At 45.1% G+C, this 26418-nt stretch overlaps 2 protein-coding genes across 3 annotated transcripts; one reads left to right on the forward strand and one right to left on the reverse strand.

Annotated features, from left to right (window-relative positions):
• Nucleotides 1–586: 586 nt before the first annotated feature.
• On the reverse strand, nucleotides 587–12249 carry MFAP3 (microfibril associated protein 3). Of its 2 annotated transcripts, none has more exons than XM_058034992.1 (3): nucleotides 12184–12249; nucleotides 7208–7668; nucleotides 587–5845 (listed from the first exon to the last, which is right to left on the reverse strand). In XM_058034992.1, exons 2-3 carry the CDS (start codon nucleotides 7485–7487, stop codon nucleotides 5100–5102), a joined length of 1026 nt encoding a protein of 341 aa, XP_057890975.1. In that variant the 5' UTR covers nucleotides 7488–7668; nucleotides 12184–12249; the 3' UTR covers nucleotides 587–5099. The 2 variants fall into 2 exon arrangements, with proteins under 2 accessions (XP_057890975.1, XP_057890973.1); XM_058034990.1 differs by lacking the exon at nucleotides 12184–12249 and adding an exon at nucleotides 10920–11370.
• Nucleotides 12250–12292: 43 nt separating this feature from the next.
• Nucleotides 12293–22597, forward strand: FAM114A2 (family with sequence similarity 114 member A2). The gene is made up of 14 exons (XM_058035059.1): nucleotides 12293–12365; nucleotides 13443–13648; nucleotides 13860–13956; nucleotides 14398–14493; nucleotides 14787–14899; nucleotides 15855–15989; nucleotides 16158–16316; nucleotides 16664–16787; nucleotides 17748–17827; nucleotides 18414–18542; nucleotides 18756–18895; nucleotides 19613–19685; nucleotides 20220–20273; nucleotides 20980–22597. Exons 2-14 carry the CDS (start codon nucleotides 13445–13447, stop codon nucleotides 21076–21078), a joined length of 1503 nt encoding a protein of 500 aa, XP_057891042.1. The 5' UTR covers nucleotides 12293–12365; nucleotides 13443–13444; the 3' UTR covers nucleotides 21079–22597.
• Nucleotides 22598–26418: the final 3821 nt, after the last annotated feature.

Genomic DNA, 26418 nt, shown 5'->3' on the forward strand with positions numbered 1-26418 from the left:
CTCTGCCTTGCACTTAGAGCTGAATATGTCCCTTCACTTTCCACTGAAATGGCTTTTTCCACGTTTGTAGAACCATTTAACATGAAATATATCCTTAATAATACGGTAGCACAAAGAGGCACTGGACAGGGCAAACATACAGAAGAGATGGCAATAGCCTCTGCAATATTGTGTCCACTGAGTCCCTTCTCCATGAAATCCTAGCCCAGCTCCCCTTTGCTTGGGCTCCCTCAGTACAAACCTGTTCAGAGAGTGCCCAGCCAGAGCTCTGCCCTCCCAGTGCCACCACAGCTCGCAGCGACCGTGCTGCTGCAGGCAGCTGAATGCAGGGATGCTCATCCCCCTGCAGCCCCTGGCAGCGCTGCCATCCCACCCCTGCCGCACACAGACGTGGCTGCAGCCTCTGCACACTCATTGCCATGCAGCAGGACCCCCAGGTCCCATCTGGATGGACAGATGTGCATGTGCTCACATCCCCACTGCCGGAGACGTCCCCGAGCAGCCGTAACGCTCGAGTGGGTGGTTTGGGTTTGGGGCAACAGAGCATTTTTCTCCCATTAAATAAATAAAAGACGTTCAGAGCAACTTGGGATAAAGCCATTCTAATCCTTTTATTCTTTCCAAAAGGAAAATGATTCCATATTCAGGGCACTGTGCAAACAATTAATTAGCCTAAGGCAAATGAAAGGCCTAATTGCTCAGCATTACTGCGCTCATTGGCAGCCAGGCATGACCAAAGAGTAGGTACTGCTTTACCAGGGATAAAGAACAACTTCCCAGCTTTTAGGGCTTCTTTGATATTTCAGCATCTAGCAGAACGATTTTTTTTTTTTTGAATGATGGTGTAATTCTCACTTCCACATGCAAAAAAGCTGGCAGTATTTGGAGACATCTGAATGAGCTGCTATCCAATTAAAAAAAGAGGAGAGGAAAGAGACTCAGCTGGTGTGAAATGACCTGGCTGAAGGGAAGTCGATAAAGCTGTAACTTGCCTGAGCTGAATGACACTGTGGTGTCTCCAGCTGGAGACTTCACTCACAGAAGTGCCGTAACATTAAGAAAAAAATGTATTTTATAAGGCGTGCACCTAAAATTAAAGTACAATCATCCTTAATGCAGCTCCCTTTTCAATGATCTGTTGTTACCAGATGGAAAAGTGCTCTAAATGGATGCAGATGAATTTGTTCACTGTGGATAGGATCATGAGGGATCAGGTTACAGGAGCTTTAAAAAACTGAACTGCTATCATTAATGCATCTCTCACAACAAGGAGATAGAAAGCAGATGCTGACTGGGTATTGACCTAGCCTGAGGAGTATGGGTCCAATAATTCTTCCTTTAGGCAGCTGATTCTCATGGGAAAATCCCCAAATATTCAGCTGTAATGCCATTATCTGCCTTGTGCAGAGACTGGCAACCAGAGACTCTTCTTTGAAAGCAATCTGGGTGAATTCTGCTCTCATTCACACTTGCACAGCCCAAGGAAGGCACTACAGAGGGCTTCTCAGCAAGGTGGATTTCTGGTGTTTGGGGTGAGGGATTACAAAGAGAAAGGTGCTTACAATATAGAATAGTACCAGCATGTGAGAAAGGTAAGAACAGATAAAACAGATTCATGGTTGAACGTCACACACACAAAGAAGTAAAGGTTTGAGGGCCTTCCTGAAACCATTTCAGGTCTGTACCTGTTTGTATATGCAGCTGGGAACAATTATTAGATGCTGTTGAAGACTGTGAGACCAAAAAAAAAGATCCAAAGATGTCATAGCAGGAATGGTCCTTCAGATGACTGAATATCCCAATAACCTCTGTCAGGCTGATTAACAACATTCTGCTGAGCTCAATACAGCTGCTACATAACCTCAGAGAGACAGGCACTCCTCACTTGTAAAACAGAAAATTCCAGCAGAACAAGGTTTTTCTTTTCAATTTATTTTGCAAATCTACCAATTCATTTTATGAAAGTATGAAATCCTATGTGGTTACATTAAACAGTTACATTACAATCCAGGTAATACAAATAATCACTACAAAGTTAGTTTTGGGTACTCTTGGATAACAAGTAGATTTTATATTTTTTAAAATAAGTCACAGATAGAATAGCCTTCTGATTGTCAGAGACTTTAGTTTAAAGCAAGGAAACCACTGTAGATTCTCCTCATCCTACAAAAAGTTAAGAGAGAAACACTTTCCATGTTAATGTTCAATTAGATTCATCAAAGACATTAACTGCACACATCTACTCTCAGGGTAACAAGAATAGTTCACAAGTTGTTTGGAAACTGGTGTCAAATTTTATTCCCTGGAAATCACTTTTACCATTTAGCATCATCTTTGTCCTTGCTTTCAGATACATAAAAATCTGTAAAATGCACAGAGCTCCAAATCCTCTCTAATTGAATTCAGTGGGAGTAGGATCAGCTCCTCCATTCAGAAGGTGCTCCTGATATACTGAAATCCTTACAAAACAACCTCCTTCCCAGGAATGAAATTCATGTAAGGAACAAAATACTGTAGTAATTCAGGAAAACTCTCAGCTTTGCTATCCAGCAATTGACATTGCAACTGCATTTCTGAGGACCTTTATGCATGGTCACTCTTTCAACCAGCAAGAGGATGTATGAAGACACCAGCACTAAATGTGCTTGGCAAGAACTTGGAGCTGTGTAAATAAAGTATAAAAATCAAAAAAGAGATCAAATCTGTCTCGAAACAGCTCTGTCCTGTCACTCATCTGACACACCTCCAGTGTCATTCTGCTGCCACTTCTGATGTGACATCTGTCAATCGTAACTGCTTCTTATGAAGCAATTAAATTGTTTCGATTTTGCAGTGGCATCTCTCACTGTGGTTTTATTTAGGGGTAACACATCCATATGTTGCACATTATGCAACAGCTCCAGAGAAGCAAGGAGAGCTGTTTATAGGGAAATAAGGCAGGTGCAGGTACATTCTGATGGCCTGTGGCACAAAGGAGATTAAAGCAAATAATTTTCTCTTGTAGCCTTCACCTCTTTCAACCAGTGGGTTGCAAACTCTCAAATCTCCCCTCACACATGTGCAACAAACCTGCAGAACCCACTGTAGCACAGAAGTGAAGCCAGCAGCCTCCTTCTTATAAGAGAAATAGATATATATCCACAGAGTATCTTTTAACACTGATAACCTCAAAAAAGAAGCTAGACAGGTTACACAAAACTATACAAAATTTTCACCTGGACATAAAGTGCCATCAAACTATGGAAGCAAAAAAAGAAGTCACTGTTGAGGCAGCTACTCAGGTTTATTCCCCTGAAACAGACAAAGTTTGCTACAGTCTTGGAAATGGCACCAAGCTGGTGGGAATGTTACTGTAATAAAGGCTAGCAATTTCCTTCCTGACTAACACTACTCTTACCTGACAGGCCAAAGGCAACTAGGGTGATTTACCTGGTGGCTGACTGCAGGAATTTCCCCAGAAGGTAGTTTAAAATGGTAAGAGATGCTGTCATTTCCCTGTCTCTGATATGGTTACTGTAATTCATGCAGCCCCTTCTTCCTGAGCATGCATTACCACAGACAGCCCCACCCTGCCATTACCACTGTGCCTGCTTGTTTTCCACCTCTACTCATGTAAATGCAATGTCAAATCCTCTTAAGGATCCTGAGCAGCCCTCCAGAATCACTTGTTCAACTGACATTTCTGTAATAATAAGGAAAGAAAAAAGAGTTGTGTGAAATTAAATGGCACTCCTGTTGCCAAGCTGTTAAAATTATATGGCAATATGCTTCCAGTAGTTGTAAGAAATTAATATGTGGAGTGCTTACAAGCTTTACATCTACTAAATCTCAACAGGATATAAAATGCTATTTAAGTGATACAAATGTTAAGGAGGAAAAAAAAAAAAAAACAGCACCAAAGAGTGGAAGAAGAAAGTAGATTCTTGTCTGCACTCTCATTCCTGGAGGCTGGATCTCTACAGCTGAGGGAGCCAGGTGGGAGATCCTTGGTGAAGGATTTGTGCACATATGTCAGCAGCTGCAGCTCCCTTCTGCCACCTCTGCAGCACACAGGCTGGGCTCCACCAGTGAGTCACTCCCCTGCTGCAAACAGCGGCTGGCAAAGAGCTCAGCCAGCCCCACTCCCTCTGCCACTGCCTTCTGACAGCACCAGCCAGAGCAGAGCCACTCAGTGTCACTGTTTTTCACCTGCTTTATTATAATGCTGTTCAGGAAGATGTGCTCAGACACCTGTCTGTAGATGATGAATTCATTTCTGTTTTGCCACGATGTGATTACTGTCATCCTTTTCTCACCACAACATCAAATACAATATAAAACTTTGGATTTTCTATAGCGAGTGAAATCAGCATAATGGAAAGCCAGGCAGTGCCAGAAGTGCTGTCACTGCTCCATTCTGTGGGACAGGACCAGGGTAAGGCGCTTTGGCAATCAGCACCAAGTTTAAGCAACAAGCTTTTAAAATACCCACAAGTTTCTTGCAGATGTACAGAAAACTTGAGACCTCCTGGTTGTTCTTTAAGCTGCTTTGAAACTACAACAATTCATTTAATCCAGCAGCAGATCCTGGCACTATTCTTTTCTAAGTACAGTACATTTTGATAGCAACACAAGCATGTGACACGAAACAGATTTGTTCAAGCTCACCGTGGTTCTGATGGGCTACACACACCAAGAGGCAACTCAAAAAGAGCACAGAACTCAATTCATCAGGACAACACCACTGACTCAAAGGAATTTCAGCTCAACTTGGTGAATAAAGAAGGAGCTCACAAAGGAAAAGTTCTTATTGCAAGTTGTACTGCTCAGCTTGGTCCCTTCTCACACAGATCTGAAGTATCAAAAGCTACCAAGGAGCCAAGGACAAAGAATTCCTGTTTTGTAAATATTTTAAATATAGCAAGCCTCCTTTAGAAAGAAAAGCCCTCACACAATATTCCAAACAGCCTTTTCTAGCAGACTGGAATCGTTTAATCAACACAGACAGAAAACACACACTTCAAACTACTTCTGGCACCTCGCAACTTGGAAAACTCTTGTGCACACGGGACGAGGCAGCTTGTTTGCAGACCCTTTTCTCACAGAGCCCGAGCTGCGGCTCAGCAGGCGCCCTCCTCAGCAGGCACGGAGTGGCAGCTGCCGTGGGACACGGCGTCGATGCCGTGGCCCTGGCTCTGGGGGTGGATGGACACCTGCACGGCGATCTCCTGGCCCTGCTCGCTCAGGGAGCCGTCGTCCGAGTCTGCGGCCGGGGAATGGCTGCGCTTGACGGGGGCGCTGCCGGGGAAGAGCGCGGCCGGCGCCCCGCAGCCCCCGGGCTGCTTCTCCTCCCTGCCCGCCTCGTCGGGGTCCTCCACCCGCACGGCCTCGAAGATCTCCTCCATGAAGGCCCTGCAGTTAAGGATCAGAGGAGGGAGGGGAATGCTCCTGGCGAGCTCTTCGATGTAGCGAGCGAACTCCATGGTCTTGAACTGAGTGACTTTGGCCAGCTCGAGCGTTTTGGCGGAGGTGATGATGGGGATGCGCTTGGCTATCTCGAAAGCTTTCTGCAGCTTCTCGGCCCCTTCCGTGCGGAAGAACTCGTTGATGGCCTTCTCCGTCTTGCGGAGGTGGCTGCTCATCATGCACAGGCGGGTGATGTTCAGGATGAGGGTGATGGCAAAGGCAACGAGGCACACGATCATGTAGTAGATGCTCATGTCCCCTGAGGTGAAGATAACCCTCAGGGTGACTGTGTAGTACGAGGTCTCGTTCTGACTAACGCCTGCACACGTGTACCGGCCCCGGTCGGCAAAGCTGACCTTTGTGATGTTGAGGGAATTATCAGCAATCCTCCACCGGTCATCTGCACAGGGGCAAGAAACAAACAGAGCTCGTGAAACAAAAATCCCAGGGTAAACATCATCAGGAGGCAGAGCTTGGCAGTGAGCAGCCCACTTGTAGCACAGTAAAAAGGTGTACAAGGACTGAAATGTCCCTTTCATGCCTGTGACACAGAAAGCCATAACCCACTTACCCATCATACTGCTTAATGGTAAATTATTCTGCATGCTTGCTACACTACTTTTACTTCCTTCTCTCATCTGCACTTTCCAGTCTGCTTCTGGTTCTTTCTGATAGGGATCCTAATTCTTAACTAGGGCTTCTCACCCTGGGTTAAAAGACTGTCCTCTATAAAGTCTAATTTTCCATACATTCAGAGTCAAACGTCCAGCGACCCATGAAAAAGATCAGTCTGTAAATGGCTCTGTTGGCAAAAGAACCCAGAATTTTCTTGAGACAGTATTCTGCTGAGCATGCAGTGCTGACATGCAAAACCCAAGTAAAAGAGAAATCAATACAAGAAGCTCTATACAGCATTTGCTGTGCATTTATAACTTAGGGGGAAAACTGTTTTCATAACTCATTCCTTCTAATTACTCTGCTTTGAACTGTTTTCATAACTTATTCTTCTAATTACTGTACTTTGAACTAATCTCCAGATGGCATTATAACTACAAAAAGGTTACTGAATACTTAAGGCACAAAGATGGCCTCCAACAAGATCCTATCAATTAGTTCGATGACCTTCATTAATACTAATAGAGAAAAACACATGTATCTCTAAAACATTTTTTGAAATTAAAAACTGCAGGGATAGAACTACAAGAGCAAATGGCCAGGAAAATATATTCCCCTACAGTTCAAAAGGGTTAAATAGCATGAATTCCATTGTTGGCCACTACATATTGTGTTATTTTCCACAGTCTCACTGGTGCATAAACCAAAAAATAAATGTACTAAGTATGTTTTAAAACATATCCTGTAACAAAATTAAAGCACCAACTGCCAGCTCAAAAGGCTGCAAGTTGTGGAGAACTGTGTTTAACTCATGCATTTGGAAAAATATAATTTCAACCAGATCAATAATAAATAAACCCATCAGTTAGTGCTGGGTAAGATGAAGTCTCATTTCTTCTGTATGGAACACTGGGATGACTCTTGAACATTCCTTCTGTGGGGCACCAAAGCAGGCTGGAACAGAAATACTCAGGTGTAATTCCCATGCAACATTTCAGAGGGCAAAGGACTTTGTTTTGCTCTCTCTTTATCTTCCAATTGTAAAAACAGGAGGATAGGAAGAGAAAATTATAACAAAGTCACAGGAGTTTTCCAATACTGTTTAAAAGGGGAATAATGATGGACAGAAAACAGCAGGAAAACTCACCTTCATCTTTCTGTTCAAGCAGGTGTCCTCTGGAGTTATACCAAAGGATATGTTCATACTGGCTGATGTTCAGTTTACATTCAATTAAAACACTGCTCCCCTCTTTGGCTATGATATCATGGTGTGCTGGAGAACTTATTAAAGCTTGAGACACTGCATGAAGTGATGCATTGAAAGGCCTAAAAGCAACTGTCCTGTTAAAAGCTACATTTTCCACTGTGAATCCAGCTGAAAGACCAGCACTAACAGTCAAAATTAACAGGCAATAGCTGAGCTTCATGGAAAGCTAGTGAAAATTCTTCTTTCATTTAATTTGAAGAAATGAGGTCATATGATATTAAGCTGTCTGTATTGCTCTGAGATAGGAGAGGAGCTCTTGATTTGTTCTGTGATGGAAAATGTCTGGGATCCAAGTGCACTTTCAAGACCATCAATATTTGAAGTGGAAACTGGAAGTAAAACTGGAAAAAAAAAAAAGCAATAAGTTTATTAGTGATCACAAGGCTACCATGTATTCATATTAAACTTCCAATAAACAGATTTCAAATATCATAATATAAACTGTCAACTGAGAGGTTCCAAATCAGAGCTTTGCTCAGAACACAGTGATAAAATGAGGGTAAGAAGGCATTTGCACAACCCTCCAGTCCACTAGATGTTCATCTTCCCAACCAAATAAATAATCTCTGGAACAATAATCATTAAGGGGAAAAAGGTTTTAGAAAAAGAACAAATTGTTCAGACTACTCAAAATGCACAATTATCTTTAAAAGTGGGTTCTGCATTTGTTACCAGAGAAAAAGTGCTTTCTTAACAGAGGAAGAAAAGCAAGAAAGAGGATGTAATTTCTGCCTGCCTCTCCACCAATATCAAAGTGCTTTTAAGCCCTGGTTTTCTAAAGCCAGTCTTCCATTTACTACCCAAAGAAAAACCAAAGTGCACACATGCACATCTGATTTTTAGCATTTACATCTACTTACTTGACTTTAGGGGCACAATTGATATTAGATGCCTAAATATTATATAATATAGTTTAATTACTTGGGAAAAGTCTCTTGGTTGTTATCTACAGCCAGAAGAGGAAGTCCTTTTCTGAACAGCAGGACACTGATGTCTACACATACTTCCTTTTTTGCAATATCTCTTGTTGCTGCTGCATTTTCTAAGTCTGCTCCCTGTTAATCTTGTTTGTTTTACAATGAGCTCCTGTTGAAAATCTTTTAGTTTATGCTGCTTCATCTCAGCAGTCATATATTCTTCATTGTCTTGTCCACCCATATTTCATAAATATGTGAAAAAAATTGTTTTGTCTAGGGACAGATACTCTTCAAATTAATGTGCACAAAAGATATTTTAAGACATTAGGATACAACAAATTTTCTGTCTTTTGTACACAAGCCAGAATAAAACCAACTTGTAACAAAATGAGATGACACTGATAAGAGACAATCTGTTATCAATTTTCCTGGAAGCTCGATTCAAGAAAATTTCTAATCTAATATGTGTTCCCTGAAGTTATGATTCCATCTAGACAGATCCAGAGCCTTAAAAAAACATTTACAAAGTACAGAAGCCACAAACTCAAATATTATACTAAAAAATATCTCACTTCATATCATTGACTGTGTGACTTCAAATTTATTATCTTCTACAAATAACAGATGTTAGTGGAAGGGAATTCCATAAATACCACAACACAAAGGGACCCATTGACTTAATAAATAATGCAGACACTTTTCATCCTTCTAGAATTACCAGTTAATACTATCTAAAGCACTTCTGAAAAATAAAGTAACATGCATAAAACCAGCTGATTTCTAGTAATTGTCTTTCATCAGAGACAAACTAAGCATATTCAAAAGGGGGAATTCTGCTGATGCTATCCAGACTGGGAATTTTTTTCAGTGAAAGTTAATTTGTCGAAGGTCAAACCAGATTCCAGACTTGATGAGATGAGAAATGTGTTATCTGACCCATTTCCATTTCTGTTGTGGCTATTGCCAAAGCCAGTTTAACAAAGAAGGCAAAGAAGACAGCTGTGTCCAACTCTCCTTCAAGCTTGACTAACCAACTCACCCACTGAATCCTGCAAGAGAAACTGGAAAACAGGCTCCCTACTTGTTTCTCTGTAAACAGAAATCCCTTCATCTGCCTTCTTCTTTTTCTTTTTTTTAATCATTGGCCCCACTCTGTTTTCTATCATGCCTCTTGTCCTTTCATTTAAGATGAGACTAGTGCAGAGAACTCAATTATACCATTGTGCTGGAGGAGCCACTTTCCCACAGCTAAACAGTTAAAACCACTACCAAGGCCTCCTTCATTCCTGTTTTTCACCAGCTACACTTTAGGGAAAGCATTACTGAGTCCTGCTGCCTCTGAAGAACAGCATCCCATCCACAGCAACAGCACAGGTCTGAATTAAAAAAAATACTAAGGCTGCTGTTGATCAGCAACTATTCTTCTGTTTGAGGGAGTGGTTTTACCTTCCATTTTTAGACCTCTGGTATTTTCAGAGCCTGCAAAAGGCTGCTGATACTGACCTGCTTGCTTTGGCAACCTCACACAGACAGGCAGTGGACTGGTGGTGGTTTGTGGACCACTGATATTTGGGTTGCTTTAAAGGTCTGTCACAGCTTGTGGGGGCACGTGAGGTGCTGTGGTCCCAGACATCACCCTATGCCCCAGCTGCCTTCAGCTCAAAATGCACTTCTGCATGCATCAGACTTGATTTCACAGCACCTGATGCAATTAAAACAGACCACAGTTCTGCAGCAAACACAAACCTTCATCTTCACCCTTGAATCACAGGCACATAACTTTCAGTCTTCTAAAACAATAACAACCCAACCGATACTTTAGATTTATTAGAGAATAATCCCAGAGAATAATCCTCTTGTACTTTGCCTGTGCAATTGTAATTTTAAATTATTAAATTTGAATTGTTAAGGTTTCCAAGCGTCTCTGACGTCTGTTCCTAAATGACATTAGGAATCTCACTCATTTATTTAACACAAGAAATACTCAGCAACATTTTCCCTCATAAGAATAATTATCTTCAGTAATTGCATATGCTCTCCACTATCCTTGCACTGAGCCTGCATAATGCATAAACCATTGCTGATGGGTCATTTAATTTTACTATTAAATTCTTCGAGGTCTGATTTATTAGAAATTGTTTGTCTTTTGGAAAAGCCATTATTGCTAAGCAGACAATGATCTCTCACTGCCGAGTGCTGGGAACAATAAAATGATTTGCAAAATCCGTATTCTTCATCCACTGCACTTATGCAAAACAGCTGCTAAAGGACCCAAAAAGGATAAAGCGTGATCAGTGCCAACATCACAATTCTTCAACAAAGTGTTAAGCTCAATCAAGATGAAATGTGCCAGCATAGAAACTGGCTATTTTACAACTGAACCTGAAGCTGAACTCAACACATTTAACCTTTATTAAACCATAGGTTGTAACAACAAATAGCAGTGGAAAGATAAAAATCTGTGATGCATGTGCTTGTATGAGTCATCCTTGGCTCCTACCCTGAAGAAGTGTATTTGTGTCTAACTTAGAGCACTCTAAGTAGTCCCACTGAGGTCAGTGGAAGCACTGATAGTACTTAAAATTACACACATTTATATGGCACTGCAAAATTGGGGCCCAAGAGGTTGCAAGTTATATGGTTTTACATCCATTGCTTATAACATCACTTCATACCTGGAGTAACGTGAGGCAATAAACCGAGACACACCTGACAGAGCACAGGCTGCTGATGTCTTGCAGAAATACCATTTGCAAGCCCCCTCTGACCCTCTGTCAGAGAGGGAGATGCATTTGGCAGAGCCCTGAAGACAGGAACTCTTGGGAAGTTTATGAACACATCCAGCACGGTGCTGACAAAAGCCATTCCGGGTGCTCCAGCATGGGAGAGGCTGCAGGGAGGGCTCACCCTCTGCACCAGCCAAAGCTCTGCAGGGGAATGGCAGCACACACAGCCCAAAAACCATCCTAAGGGGCAAATCCACAGCATCCCAGGGCCAGCCTCACTGCTGCCTGATGGGATTTGTTGTTTTCCCGTGCACATCCCCTGGTTGCCTGACAGGACACGGTGTTTTGCTGTGCTTATCCCTTGGCAGTCTATCACACATAACTCACCAGGACACACCATCAACTGTGCACCAAAACAGGTTTTTTGTCCTGTCAGCTAAAAACGACCAGCCACAAAGTTCCACTTAACATCACCCTGTCCTCACAGCCCTAGTTCACTGGTGGAAAAGCCCTGGTGCCAGCTGGTGGTGGCAGTGGGACTCAGGACATGCGACATGACCATGACCGCACTGCATCCGAGGGCACTGGGACACGGTGGGGTGACATCACGCGGGCTGGTGTCACTGGGGCATGATGTCATGCCAGAAACACAAACAGAATATTCTGAGCTGGAAGAAAACCAACAAGGATCATCCAGTTCAACTCCTGGCCCTGCTCAGGACGCCCCAACAGTCCCAGCCCGTGCCGGGCAGCGCTGCCCGAACGCCCCTGGAGCTCGGGCAGCCTCGGGCCCTGCCCATTCCCTGGGGAGCCCGGGCAGTGCCCAGCACCCTCTGGGGGAAAACCTTTCCCTGATCTCCAACCAAACCTCCCCTGGCACAGCTCCAGCCGTTCCCTGGGTGCTTTCACTGTCACACAGAGCAGGGATCCGAGCTGTCCCTCCGCTGCCCCTCGGGAGGAGCTGCAGACCCCGATGAGTTCTGCCCGCAGTCTCCCTCTCTCCGGCCTGAGCAGACGAAGTGACCTCAGCCGCTCCTCCTGTAGCTTCCCCTCGAGGCCCTCCGCCGCCTTCGCTGCCCTCCAAACCTGCCTCTACTGCCCCTATTTCCACGCCAAAACAGCGAGGCGGGACATGGCTCCGCAGCCTCCCCATCCGCCGCTGCCCTCCGACCCCGAGCTTGCCCGGTGAACCTGGCGGTACCACCGCTCTCACCGGGACGAGGCTGCCCGGCCCGGCCTGGCCCGTCCCGCAGCTCCGCCGCCGCCGCCGGCCCCGCCGCCCGGACGCGCTTCCCCGAGCCGAGGCCGCTTCCGGGGCAGCGCCGGGGCCGCTCTGCGCCGGCCTCGCTGCTCTCGGTCCGCCCGGAGCCGCGGGGGCCGCGCCGAGCGCCGACGGTGAGGGCTGGCACCGGGTCCGGGGCTCAGCGGGGCACAGCGAGCCCCGCGGGCAAACGGGCGTTGGGGACCGCTGCGGGGCAGGCGGGGCCACGGCGGGGCGGTGCGGGCACCTGGCGGGCTCCGTGTGCGGCAGGAGTCACACGGGGAGGCTCGGGGACCGTGCGGTGCCATACGGGACAGCCCCGTGTGGGGGTCAGGGGACTCTGGGGGTCTCCCGGGGAAGCGGAGGCACAGGGAGGCCTGCAGGGCTGCGGGGTGAGGAGGGTGCCGGGGGTGACCTGGGGGTCCCGGCAGATGGGGTGGCGGTGCCCAGCCCGCAGCCGGAGCTGTCACTGTCCTTCGCTTGAGGCCCCGCCAGCTGCCCCGATTGCATCAGTGACAGGGGGCACAGCAGTGTCACCCCAGTGTGATCCTGGGGAACCGTGGGGGTCCCGGCTTGTCCCTCCCTGCCCTGCAAGGCACTTGTGCCGCAGGTGCTGTCATAGGAGCCCGGAGGGGTGACAGGCGGGCCCCGGGCCCAGCGGGACAGCCCCGCTCCCGGCTCCCGGCTCCCCGAGCCCGGGCCGCGGGGCTGGGGCGGCTGCTGGGGCGGCTGGAGCTCACCGCGACTCCTGGGGGTGTTCGTGCTCATCCCCAGTCACAGGAGTGACCCACTCTCTGCCTCCCTGCCTGCTCAGCTCTCTGACTGCTGTCCCCATTTGTGTCCTACACACCTCAAGCCATCCCAGCCATTCCAAGCGATTTGTTTTCACTTTTATTTTGGTGAGACATGTAATGGATTTAATTATCTGAGGCCCTTTTGTACCTTCATTTGTTTTTCAGAGTTAGCAAGCTGGTTTATTTTGCTGTGGAGAGGGTGTGTCAGTTAGATAAAGCCACGTGTCCCTGTGGGACTTTAAACTTCCAAGTATGCTATTTTTGAGTCAGACGTAATTTGGTGTGCACACATGTGGGTACATGTGGCAACACTGTTGTGTTTAATTATTTAAAGCACCAATGTGATGCTCTTGAACTAATGTCAAAGTGCGAGGGAGGGATTATTTTATTTGCTTTGCTTTCTGTGGATGTTTGTAGTCATGTCTGAGGAAGACAGTGGTGAAAATCTGAAAGATGAAACCTCTTACAAAGCTGAAAATGAACAGAAGACAGAGGAACTTGGCTGCTCTGAGAGCAGTGAAGGGAAACAACAAGAGACTGTGCCTGTGACTCGGAAAAGACCTGAACCCAAGCCCCCAAGCCAGCCTGCTGCCACGGAAAAGCCTGCAGGTGAAACCGTCAAGGTAAGTTCCTGTGCTTGCTCAGAAAGATGGGACTTCACATTTCACGGCTTTGAGCACAGGAGAGCTCCGAGCATAAGCCTCACTCCTTTCTGAAAATTCACATTGCTGTTCTCTGAAATGAAAAAGCTGCACAAAAGTCACAAGTCAGTCTGCTTGTGTTCCTTTCCTCACCATGATGCCTGCATCAGTCTTCTGTGTTTCTTCATTAAAGGTCTCAGATCCTCCTGCAGTTCAGACAGGGTGGGGCTACTGGGGAAGCTGGGGGAAATCTCTTCTGTCAACTGCGTCTGCTACTGTAGCTACTGTAGGTAAGGCTCTTTCTGGTGTTTGATAAATATTTTAATCATGTGTTGTGTCTCAAGCTGGTGCTTTAGAACTTGTTTCTGGAGAAGAGGATTTCAGTTATAGCAGCCATTATTGGAAAAATGTCAAGAGAATTGTTCAAGTAATGGGAAAAGCTTGTACCAAAAGGTACAGTGAGATTAAAGAGATATGCACAGGCAGAATTACTTTCAGGTTTTTAAGGCGCTTGTGTAATTTTCACCTGGTATTTTAAACTAGTATTCTGCCAGTATTTACAACTTTATTTAAAAGCTAAGATGAAACCTTGGTTCATTACATTGGTAGGTGAGGTGGATAGAAGGAGGTTTTTATGCTGGTTAAACTGTTTTGAACAGAAGGAATCCAGAAAAATAAAAAAGAATATGCAGCTCTAATCCTGTTTCTGTTCTGATTTCTGTCTTCTCTAGGTCAAGGTATTTCAAATGTCATAGAAAAAGCAGAAACAACCCTTGGGATCCCCAGTCCAAGTGAAATCTCGTCAGAGTCTAAAGATGGTGCAAGAGGTCAGTTTTGTACTGCATGAGAACAGCCCTGCAATGTTTTTCACAACATAATGAGCCCCAAAATAACATCACCTTACTCTGCACCTTGCGCCTTGAGAATGATAATAAAATCATTTAAATAATACTGTGTTGCTTAGTACTGTTAGCTCTGAAAAGTAGGGGGGAAGATAATCCGAATTGTAGGCTTGCTCCTAGCTGATATTTGGTGTCTGTTGATTTTCTCCACTCTGTGGCTGACAGGATCTTTTATTTTTTTGGAGGTCAGGAAGTTAATTTTCTGCCTTCTAATGCAGGAAGTGAGGATCCTGCTGCCAGCAACGCTGATGCAGCTGATGATGGCAGCTCCTTCCCTATTGCTGGGGCTCTTGAAGTTTTATCAACCATCTCTACTGCTGTCCAAAGCACAGTGAGTGAGTTGGGAATGCAGGAGAAAATGGGTTTAAGGGAGCTTTGGGGTTTTGGCCTTTGATCTGAAACATTGTAAGAAGAAACTTAATTTTGACAGTTGCGGGATGCATGGTGATAAACTCTTCCAGCCTTCAGAAAACCATTATCTTGGGCCTTGCTTTACTGACACCTAATGTGAAAGATGTTATGAATTTTGATAGTTCTGTATTGAATGTTGGTACCTGACAAAAAAATCCTAATGGTGGATTGTGCAGAGCATGCATTTCTGTGCATGTCACCTCTGTACCTGTCATCTCTGTCTTTCCTTTGGAGTATCAGCTAAATGCAGGGTCAGACTCATTCCTGGAGTATTTCCACTGATTTCCACAGAACTAGAGATGAAATTCATTCTCCTCTTCAAAAAACCTATGTGAAACTAGCTCAGTTGGCTTGGAAATCAGCTTGCTCCTGTGACCAGGAGAAATGCACTTCAAAGGAAGCCATTACCCTTAGAAACTGCTTTTGTGATCTGCTGTCTTGTCAATTTGCCTGGGAATCTGAAAGAGCTGCAGATTGAAAGCTTGCTTCTGTTTTTTGCTTTTAAGGCTCAAACAAAAGTTAGCAGTCAAAATCCACAGGTCTGGTGTTTTCTTATTGGAAAGATGAGAACTGAAATCTGTAATGTGCTGAGAGCCAGCTTATTCACAAACTAAAAAAATGTATTTCCCATCAGATTGCTGCAGCTGTCTGGGTGCTGTAATAAGCTGTTGGGTGATAATGTGTTGTGGCTCTTTCCATGTCCTGCTGCTCTCTGTGTGATGATTAGGGTTGAATTTAGGGTGACAAGGACCAATTTGGCTTTTATGTGAGTGCACGCTGTAAGATTGCTGATAAAACCCTCCCAATTCAATTTCTTCCATTGGGTAATTTTCTCTGAGTTTTATGTGCTGTCTTTATCCAAATCTGATTCCCAGGGTAAAAGTGTTATTAGTGGAGGTCTGGATGCCTTGGAATTCATCGGCAAGAAGACAATGGATGTAATAGCTGAGGGAGACCCTGGATTCAAAAAAACAAAGGGCCTCATAAACAGAACCTCTACATTATCTCAGGTACAGCACTTCCCTATCAGCACCTCATTGGTTTCTCTCATCTCTTCTCCCTTCTTTTGTGGTCCTATCATTAAGCAGCCATTTTTTGCTATTGAGCCAAAAACCCTCTCCTCCTGTATATTCTTTATCTCCTGGCACTGTCACGAGGCCTCTGCTTTTCTTTTTCAGGTCTTAAGAGAAGCAAAGGAGAAAGAAGAGCAGCAGACAGCTACCGAGGTTACCATGGCTACTGAGAAGAAAGCCCATTATGGGTTACTGTTTGATGAGTTTCAGGGTCTTTCGCATCTGGAGGCCTTAGAGATGCTTTCCAGAGAGAGTGAATCAAAGGTAATGGCCTTGAGCATTTTGCTTTCTATTTTGAGTTCAGCTGAGCAGGGGAAAAAAGATTAGAAATATATGTATATGCATGTAAAATCAAGTGCTCAGAACTTGCTGTAAAATGATTACAGAGCTTCACTTTGATCCTTGCATTAGGATCTGGTGTTTACCTTGGGAGCAGTTTGTCCTGTCCTCAGCTCCTAAAGCCATTCCCAGCCTCAGTTCCTGCAGTTCAAGTCCTCCAACTTCTCACAAGTTACTCTCCTCACACCTGCTGCTTTGCTGCCTTGGCCTGCATTTTCCATCCTGTTGGATGGATTTATTGATTCTTTCTTGGCTGTGCTGCCCTTAACCAGGTGAAAGCAGTTCTGAATGCCCTCTCTGGAGAGAAGTTGGACACACTGAAGGAGGAAATGGAGCAACTCAAAGAAGCATTTTCTTTGCCTGAATTCTTTGAAGAAGAAGAGGAAGAAAAGAAGGGTAAGAGAGCCCCAGGTTTTGAAAAGAGAAGCTGGTCCTAGTGCAGAACCAGCCAGCCCTGATCAGTGGCAATGGGCATGATGCCAAATTTAAATTATTTTTTAGCTGGATGTTTAATCCTAAAGCCATTTCTGTCCAAGGGCATGACAGGTAGCAACACCCTTCACCTCTGAGAAGCTGTGCAGTAATCCTGTAGCAGGAATGATTTCTTGCCAGAGCAGGGTTAGAGTTGTTTGACTCATGGGCAGTTCATACAACTGACCCTGAGCCAAGATGCTAATTCAGAGATAAAGTGGGTTTCCTTGACCAGGAGGGGAAAACTGAACAGAGTTGTCCAACATGTGGAAGAGCAAAAGCCTTTTTATTTGTTTTTTAAATGAGAGTTAGCCACACAGAGCAAAAGATTCAGAGGTACCTTTGCACACAAGAGCCCTGATTCTTGAGAATTACATGGATTTAAATGTAAATTTCTTGCATTGCTTTTACCTAAATGCTCATCAGGGAGGGCTTACACACCTGCACTTGCTATCATTCAACGTTTAATGTATCTTTTATATTTGCACATAATGGATCTCACATCTGCTGTGCCATATATAATAGGAGAACCATAGGCTCTAAGTGATATTTCAGACTCTCCAAGGTAATGTGCAACTTAGTGTGTTATAAAAGGCTGCCTGTAAAAAAATAAAAAATAAAAAAAAGGAGTTACCTTAGCTACAAAGCCAGAACTGAGAAAGCAGGAACTAACCTTCAGGCACTGATGTCTCCACCTTTGCAGAACTTACCTTAGAAATCGTATTTGAAAAGACTGAATTTGATGCATTCTTGCCTGAGGTGATGATTCACAGAGAAATTAAGAAAACAGTTGACAGACTTGTGCAGAACTAGTTGTGCATTGAAGTGCTGCTTATTCCTAAATTTGTCCTTTGTGTGGATTCTTTAACCTTTCCTGTCCTTCAGGAGATGAAGAGTTCACAAAAGAAGTAACAGAGTTGTTTTCAGAATTGCACATCTCCTCCACGCCAGACAAAGTGATCACGGTGAGTTATTTTCCATATTCTAAAAGCTGGAGAGTTTCCTCACGGGAAGGGCTTCTCTTCACCTGCTTTGCTTGTGAAAATATCAAATGCATGAAAACAAGCCATATTTTACATCTTTTTGCAATGGTATGCAAAGGAGGTGTGCCTTCAACTTTATGGGGCAGAGTTATGTGAGCCTTCAGCCACCACAGTAAAAAAACCTACAGTCATGAGCTGAAGGCCTGCTCTTGGTGCAAAGCATCTCATTTTACTGTCTTCAGGAGCTGGTGTGAGGAAGTTTCGTCTTTTTTGCCATCATTTCACTACCCTTCAGATCCACCAAGTGGCAGCACCATTCTGCAGACATGTTTTTAAAGCAACTCTGATAGTTTGGTCTTGTTGGTAAACTCCAACCCCTGGTGCTAGAGAAACAAATGCCCTCAACTGCATCAGTGCAGGCAAACTTCTGCAAAATCCTGAAGGCACTGGGATTATTTACCCTGGTTCTTCTCAGAAGCTCAAAAGGAGTTGTAGCTGCTCCATTGTCTTGTGGTGTGCAGGGGGGCTTCATTCCAGTCATTAAATATTATGGCACTTCTTGCTCCAGGTGAGGACATCTGCTCATGAGTGGATAGCACGATTCAACAGTAGTCTTCCTAAAGAAGAAAAAGAAAATGAAGAAAACCAAGAAGTAGAATCCAGAGATGGTGACCAGGATGCTAAGAAATCAGTAGAGGTAACTGGGTAATCAAGGAAAAGATATCTGCCTGCAGAGTGTTTGTCTGGCTGCTGAGTTACAGTTGTGACTCACAAGGTTTATGTGTTTCTATTTCTGTGTGGGTTCTGAGGTCTGAAAGGGCAGTGATAGTTTGTTGTGTGATTGACTTGTTTTAAATAATAAAAGCTGCTAGTTTTTGTGTAGTATGCAGAATTTTTGTCACTCTTGCAGGATATTCATGCATTTGCCATAAGAAGCCTGGCAGAACTGACAGCCTGCTCCATTGAAATGTTTCACAAAACTGCAGCTTTGTTTCTCTATGGTCAGAAACAGGAGGTGACAGCCACAGACAGAGCCAAGTCCCTGTCACAGTGAGTGCATCTCTCAGTAAATGGATAGCATAAAATTACTGATTAAACTGTCTGATAATTCTTTGGAAATCCATGCAATGCAGGGCTCTTCAATTCTGCATAGGTGTTTAAATATGGGACTTGGGTGAATTTGTGATGGTGGCATCATTATCTTCCAACAGAACTCAGCTGTCTCTTTCCAGCTTAAAGGCATTTCTTGAAAAGAAAGAGGAAACTCTTCTTGAAAGCTTTGTGTAGCCTAGAAGAATATTTGCATTAAGCTTGTGCTAGTCAGTAGGCAGAGATTTAAAACATAACAAAACAGGTGCACAAAGTGACTCCTGATTTCCTCTTTGTTAATCATTTAGTATGCTTGGTACATGAGATGGCAAAATTACTGCACAGGAGACACTTGGCATGTGTCTGAAATGTGCAGTACTTTCTATTTCAGAAAATGACACTTGCCTGTAAAAAAAGGCAAGTTAGTACTGTTCCTTCTGGAATGGCTCTGTGTCCTCTGAGTGCTCTTTAAGGTCTTCTGCTTTAATTATTTATTTCCCCATCTTTTCTCTCTCTATTTTATTTGGGAAACTTCTGAATCTTCATACACCATTTATATCAACTTTGGTTTATTTTAACTTGGTAAGCATAGAAATAGGGCATTTATGTTTTAAACTTGAAAGAAACCTAATCTTGAGGACTGTGTTTACCTCATTGTTTTCCCTGTCTTCTCCACAGATTGACTATCATGCTGTGTAAAGAACTGTCAGCTTTCTCTAAAGAGTTCACAACATGCTTAACAACTTCAGGGGTAAGAGTTACACCACAGTTCTTAGGAATGAGATGTGCTTATTTGATTACAGCCTTGGGATCTTTGCCAGGAACTGCTTTTTGTTTTTGATGTTTACATATGCAGTTTTTAACTGATCTTTTAGGCTAGAGTTCCTCAAACTGTGGCATCTGAGCTTTTGAGAGCCTGGCAAAGAGTGAGGGTGGGAATTGATGCTCACAGTGCTAAGGAGACAGAGACAAATGAAATGTGACCCTGTTGTGGATTTTCCAAAGCACTCAGGTGTTCCTGAAGATGGTATCATCATCTCTGTATTCCCCACTTGTCCCCAATTCATTTGAAGATGTGATGTGTATTCATACCTGACCTGTGCTGGGCACATGCAGATTTCTTTGTTCTTATTTGCATGCTACAAGGCTGTTCAGCTTGTGGCTTGGCTTTCCTCTGGGTAAGGGAGCAGTGGTGGTTTGAAACTTACTGAGAGTTTAGCTTTATCTTGCTTGAAGAAATGTGATTAAATTTTCAATCAGGATAATATATGTCTGATCTCTACAGGTCAAAGAGAAAGCAGATGTGCTTAATCCCTTAATCACTGGAGTGTTTTTGGAGGTCAGTTATGCTAACGTTAAAACTTTAAGCTAATACTTTAAAAATAGATGTTCTGCTTCTTCCTACTTTAGGATACTTATGCATGCCAAGTTCTCTAACCCATGGTCTAAAATTGTGCTTACCTGTCTAATAACTTGAAAGTTTTGATAAATGTCTGTAGATTTGCACAAAAGATGAGTTACTTAGTGAGGAGTGAGTGTCAGCTCACAGTTATGATGGGTCAGGAGACACATACTAAATTCAGCAGTCTGGATTTTTAGCATTTAAATGTCCAAAGTCAAATCTTAGACAAGTTCAGAAATTAGCATAGAAGAGTCCTAACATTTCCCATCTGAGGTGTGGTAGGAAGGGGGTGTTTCATGTTCACGTGTTCTTCCTTCCTGCCACAGCATGCTATGCTCCACTTAGAAATAAACTCTTTTCTTCTCTTACTGAGAACAGTATCCTGCATTTGGATTGGAACTGATCTTGTTTGGCAGTCTTTAAGCCATTTGCTTTTTTTTTTTTTTTTTTGCCTACTGGCATAAAGCCCCTCAAAAACTTGACATAAAATTGATTTCTAGAATGAAGCCTTTAAAATCCAGCAAGCACTAGGCTTCTGTTTTTTTCTGTGCAATAATCAATGCTGTTTGAAATGAATATGTGGTGAGTAAAGCTGATTGGTAGCATGGCTATTCATGTGTGTATTTTGATTTTTTTTCCACAGGCTTCAAACAGTGCTTCCTATATCCAAGATGCCTTCCAACTCCTGCTGCCTGTGCTGCAGATTTCTCTTATTGAGGCTAGAACGGAACTATCACAGTAATAAAAATCCTTCTAATTAAGAACTTTTTGACCTTCCCAGTTCGTAGTTTCCATGCTGGAGAATGATGTAATGGCTCTTATTAAAGGGAAAAAGATGAACTCTGCTCACTGCTGCTGCAAGAATGGTGATTAAGTGCAGTCTGGCAATGACAGCTCTTACAGCACACTGAGAGATGTGATTAGCATAGTCCAGGCTGGTGGACAACGTGGCAGACTTAAAGTGCAGATTGCTTCTCTGTTTCATGGACTGTCTGTGTCTTTTCACTGAAATCTCTCTGCTGTATGTGTTAACAAGCTCTTTGTGTTCACAGTCCAGAGAGCTTCTCCAGTGCTGAAGAGAAGAGTAGCAGCTGGCTAGTTAGTTAGCTAAAATCATGGTGTGATTTTTAAGTCAGACATAATTGGGTTCCTGATAGCTCTGCATTCCTGTTGAAGTGAATATTAGATAGGAGGTGCAAGAAGAGGCAAATTTTTATGATTATGAACCTTGCAGTTCCTAGACTGGGCAGAATAGAGCAGAGAGAATTCCTGATCAGGCTGTTGCTGGAGAGAAGCTCAGCTTCCTGAAGATGCCTGTACTGACTCAGGGATGTGGGACAGGGACTCTCACCAGGGGGCTGTTTCTCATTCTCTCATGCTGTGCTTGCTTCAGCACAAGCTGGGAAAATGCTGATCTGGCCCTGAGAATGCAGGTACTTGGCTTTATAGCAATAAATGAGAACTGACTAAAAGGGATTGATTCGTGTTTGGGCACTTTAATGAGAGAGTTCAGCAGGAGGATTCCCATTTTTCAGTGCAGCTTGACATGACATCCACAGACTGTTCACAGACTCACATACTGCTTGTCTTCTTTCTGTGGAAAAACACTGTAATGCAATGCTCCTTCTTGGAAGGTATCTATTAAAGCAGGGAGAGAGGCAGCAATTTGGTTCTGTTAGTAGGAGTCCTAATTTGCCTCAGAAGCTGCTCCATGGATGGTATCTGTTTCTTTGTGCTGTGCAAGTTCCCTGCTTTGTTCCTTTATCTTTTGAGCCTGCCCATGGGGAGGCAGCAGCCTCTGTTGGAATCACAAGAGCAGAAATGCACAGCTGAAATGGAATTTCAAGAAGTCCATAATAGCTAATCAGAGGTGACTGAGTGTCACACCTGCCTCTGCACTTGCTCATTGGTAACAATGATGCTCAAATCTCCTTTTGAAAATCCTCTGGGTTTTAGCAGGTCTTGCACATCTCTGCTATGCTGAAGGCTTAGAACATTCCTCTGCTCTAGTTGTGCAGTAGAGAAGTGTTTTTTTATATTAGAATACCTTTTGGCTAATGCTCTGATTTTAAATATATATATGGAAAAAGCCCTGCCTTAGTCATGGTTAGACTGATCAGATCTCAAAAGGGAAAGCTTTTTTGGCATCTTAAAACTGGACTTGAAAGGAGGGTGTCCAGGGTAAAAAAATGTGCACTACAATAAAATCTGTATTTTTTTTTCTTCTTTTGGTTGATAGCATTATTAAATAAAGGATTTGTTTTGACAACCGTTTCAGTTAAAAACTATCAAGGTAGCAGTGGGCACAAATGAAATAAAAGGACTGTGGGGTTTATTTCTCAGCCCTGATTGTGTTTTTGGGGCAGAGCTGGGTGCAGCTTTGGGGCCAGCTGGGATTTTTCTCATGGCAGGAACCAGCGCTCTGAACCCAGGCTGGGAGTGAGATCTCCCACAGAGGAGCTCCCAGTTCCTGTGTCAGTGCAGAAAGGCAGATTTACTCCTGCCAAAAAGCCAAAATGTGCAGCAATGTCAGAAGAGAAGAAATGAAGGTAATGGAGTTTTATGAAGCAGCAGCTGCTTTTTTGCAGATAAATTCTACTGACCTGCAGTGCTTTAGTGTAGAGTAGTTTAATAATTAAAGGAAATGAGGTGATTTTTTTTAAACATGCAGACAGTAATTCCTTCAGTCATGTGCCACCTGGATTTTGTTATAGCAGCCAATAATCAAATGTGCACCAGCTTCAGTTGTGTGCCAGTGCAAAGACTGCAATAGACAGACAACAAAAACAGTTCCAAAAAAATAGTTGCTGAAGTCTTTCTACCCAAAGGATTCATCAGAATTCAGCATCCAACTGTCTGGAGGTCTTCCTACTTGGCCTTGCCTTCTGTGTGAACCTAATGAGAGCTGACAGTAATTTGAACACTTCTGGTAGTGTTTGGGGAGGTGAGAGGTGGCTGAGAATAGATAAGAGTCAGCTAAGATGCTGGCAGTGACTTGGAGGGGGAAAAAAAAAAGCCTTCCACAATTGTTTTCTTTCTTTGGGAGTGATTCTGTTAGTTGCAGCTGTAAAAGCTGCTTCCTGGCCGCTGCTGTGGAAAGGTTTAAAATACAAAAAAGGCTTGGGCTTCCCAATGGGCTTTGGGATGTGCTCCCAGGCCTTGCCAGCCACCTTCCCAGGGACTCCATTTCCATTATTAAAACACTCATGGTCAGTAGCAGGATGAGCAGCTGTCCTGGTTTAACACTCATGGTCAGTAGCAGGATGAGCAGTCGTCCTGGTTTGGAAGGAGCAGCAGCTATGCTGCCACTGGTGTCCCTGACTAAAGGGACACCTGTCCCAGGTCACCCACAGCACAAATTAAAGGGTCTGACTCAGAGGCCGGAATGGGGGAGCTCGTGGCAGGAGGAGGAGGAGGAGGGCTCTGGCATTTCCTTCTCAGGGGTGTTCATTGAATCCAAAATAAAGAGTGGTCTGTGATCTTGTGACCTAAGCGGAGATGGTTGTTTTTAGTCCAAGGCTCCTTGGCACAGAAACAGAGGACAGAAGTGCCCTGTTCTGTGCTAGTCCATGTTTTCTGGGAATCTCCTGTGACCGCAGCTCGAGGTTACCATGCCATGCCCTGGTGCTTTGGGTGCTGCTAGCAGGCTGCTTTCCCTCCTTCATGAGCAGCTGTGTGCCCACTGCAGGGTGAGACCAGGGCCTAGGAGTGTCCCTGGCTGTCCCTCTGCTGTCCTGCTGCAGGGAGATGCTGGTGCCTGCAGCCTGGCCAGGATGGTCCTAGTTCCGTGGGTGTCACTTTGTGTCCCCGTGTCCAGAGAGCAATGGCAGGGCTGTCCCCTGGGCTGTTCTCACTGGAGGATGCTGGAGGCATTGAGCCCAGCTGGGGCTGGCAGGGAGGGAGCAATGTGGCCACCAGTTAAAAATAAGAGTTTGAGTTTGGTATTTATGGGGAGAATCCTCCTGAGGTGGCAGGAGCTGCTCAGAGGTGTGGGTCGGATGCCTGTGCTGGTCCCAACACCAAACAGATCCCAACTCCCTGGATCTGTTTTCAGGGTGCTCCATGTGCCCATCTCCATCATCTCAAGCTCCCTGGCTGCGCTGACCTGGCAGCTGTGCCATGCTGGCACAGATGGCATTGCTGCCAGTGCTTATCCAAGACCAAGGGCTGGCAGCAGGAGCTCCCTGAGTGATTTGGGTGTGAGTGAAGCCTCTCTGTAAGAGACCAGAGCTACTGATTGTAAACTGGGCAGCGACAGAGACTCTGCCACCAGCTTGGTTGAGCTGCTTCAGGGTTTATCCTCCCTGGACATTAAAATCCATCCCTCATTTCTGACCTAGACCTACCAATGGGACCCTTGCTCTGAGTTTGGGGCCAGTGCAGGCTGTGGTGGAGCAGGTCTGGGCAGAAATAGCCGGGTTTTTGGGACAAGTGACTCCTGCAGAGCTGCTGGCTCCCTGCATGGGTTACCCACAGTTATGTGCACTCTGTTGGAGGGGGCTCCAAACTCCCTGCAATTACTGAAAATGAAAGTCAAATGATTGTGGGAGCAACTTTGTTGTAGAGTTGAAGGTGTTAAATGGGACAAATCTTACAGGAGAGCTAATTCCTTTTATTAGATGGGGAAAACAAATTAGCTGGGTACACAAGCCCTTTCTGACACTATTGTTGCTGTTATTATCCCTTACTGGTGCTGTTAGAAATGAGGGCATTGCATTAGAGGGAAGGCACATTATGCAAGGGTTTAGACGTGCTGGTAACTGCTCTCTGCTGACAGGTATTTACTTAATGATATGTTGAAGTGAAAGCCAGCAGCAAGGACAAGCTCTGGAGGGAGCTGGGAGCGCTGAGCTTTGCCTGGACCTCCTGGATCTGCCCGACACCCCCCACCCACAGCAGGCATCCCCCAAATCCCCTCTTCTGTCCGTCCTGACCATTGCACATTCCCAGCCTGCATCCCCAGTGCTCTCCTGGAGCCAGGCCTGGCTGCCATGGATGTGTGCAGCCTCCAGAGGTGCCCTGACTTGCTTGCAGCAGGTCTTTGTGCTGGTGCCTGTGCTGGAGGCAATGCCTGCTGTGGGGAGCAGTGGGACTGGTCACGTTTCCGGTGTCATGTGCTGTCCATGACGGATGGCAGAGCCAGTTTTTCTGCTCCAAAAGTGGGACTGGGGAGGAGACCGCAACCCTCAAATACCCGGAGCCCTGGCATCCAGGAGATCACTGCTTTTTCAGCTCCAGGTAAGGCCCTTCCCTTTCTCCCTTGTGCCAGGCAGGGAGTTGAGACTCACCTGTGTGTTTTACAGGCTGGGGGAGCAGAGCAGGACGGTGGGGTGAATGAGGGGGCAGCAGGAGCATCCCTGGGGCAGCTCGTGCTCCATGTGGTTTTGGGGATGGCAATGGGGGCCTGAGCTCTGTGGGAAGGATTTGGGTCCCCTGGCTGAGATGGGAGAGGGCTCAGTGTGAGCTGGTTGTGCCTGGGGAGGGGTAAGGCCACTCAGGCTTTGAACACACAGGTTTGCTCTGCTCTGAGCCAGCTGCACCTCGTGCCCGGCTTGGCCGTGGAGAATTGCAGCTCCTCCATGGGTTTTGCTGCTCTCTGGGTTTTGCTGGTTTTTCTGCCTGGGCTTTAGGAAACCAGCTCATCTGGGGCAGGCAAACCTGCCTGTGTGAAATGTGAGGCTCCAGAGGAACAGGCAAAACCAGATCTGCTGGTCCGGTGTGGGATGGAAGGGGAAAAAGCTGAGGGTTGGCATGGAGGCAGCACCCACGGCAGGAGCTGCACAGGTGCTGGGTGGCACCCCCAGACAGGGCTTGCAGAGCCCACCCCATCTCTTGGAAGCCAGCAGGGTTGGTCCCCAGGGACCGAGGCAGCAGTGCAGGGGGGGATTAAAGGGGTTTAGCCCCCCACAGAGGCATTTCTTGGCATGTGTTGGAGCAGAGCCATCCCCTCCCAGCCCTGGCTGCTGGACTTTGGTCTGCTTGTCCATCTCCCAGTGCAAAGCTCCATGTCCACCTCTGTGCCTTCCCTATCTGTACCCTGTGCCTTCCCCACCTGCTCCCCTCTGGCACTGAAGGCTCAAGG

This window comes from Melospiza georgiana, chromosome 15 (genome assembly GCF_028018845.1).
Source record: "Melospiza georgiana isolate bMelGeo1 chromosome 15, bMelGeo1.pri, whole genome shotgun sequence".
Lineage (NCBI taxonomy): Eukaryota > Metazoa > Chordata > Aves > Passeriformes > Passerellidae > Melospiza > Melospiza georgiana.

Bases quoted from the DNA above. Each gene is read 5' to 3' on its own strand.
- FAM114A2 (XM_058035059.1), top strand. From the start codon at position 13,445: ATGTCTGAGGAAGACAGTGGTGAAAATCTGAAAGATGAAACCTCTTAC. The intron at 15,990-16,157 runs GTACAGCACTTC...TTTCTTTTTCAG, and splicing joins GAACCTCTACATTATCTCAG to GTCTTAAGAGAAGCAAAGGA. The intron at 18,896-19,612 runs GTGAGTGCATCT...TCTTCTCCACAG, and splicing joins AGAGCCAAGTCCCTGTCACA to ATTGACTATCATGCTGTGTA.
- MFAP3 (XM_058034992.1), bottom strand. From the start codon at position 7,487: ATGAAGCTCAGCTATTGCCTGTTAATTTTGACTGTTAGTGCTGGTCTT. The intron at 5,846-7,207 runs GTGAGTTTTCCT...GCCCCTGTGCAG, and splicing joins GCTTGAACAGAAAGATGAAG to ATGACCGGTGGAGGATTGCT.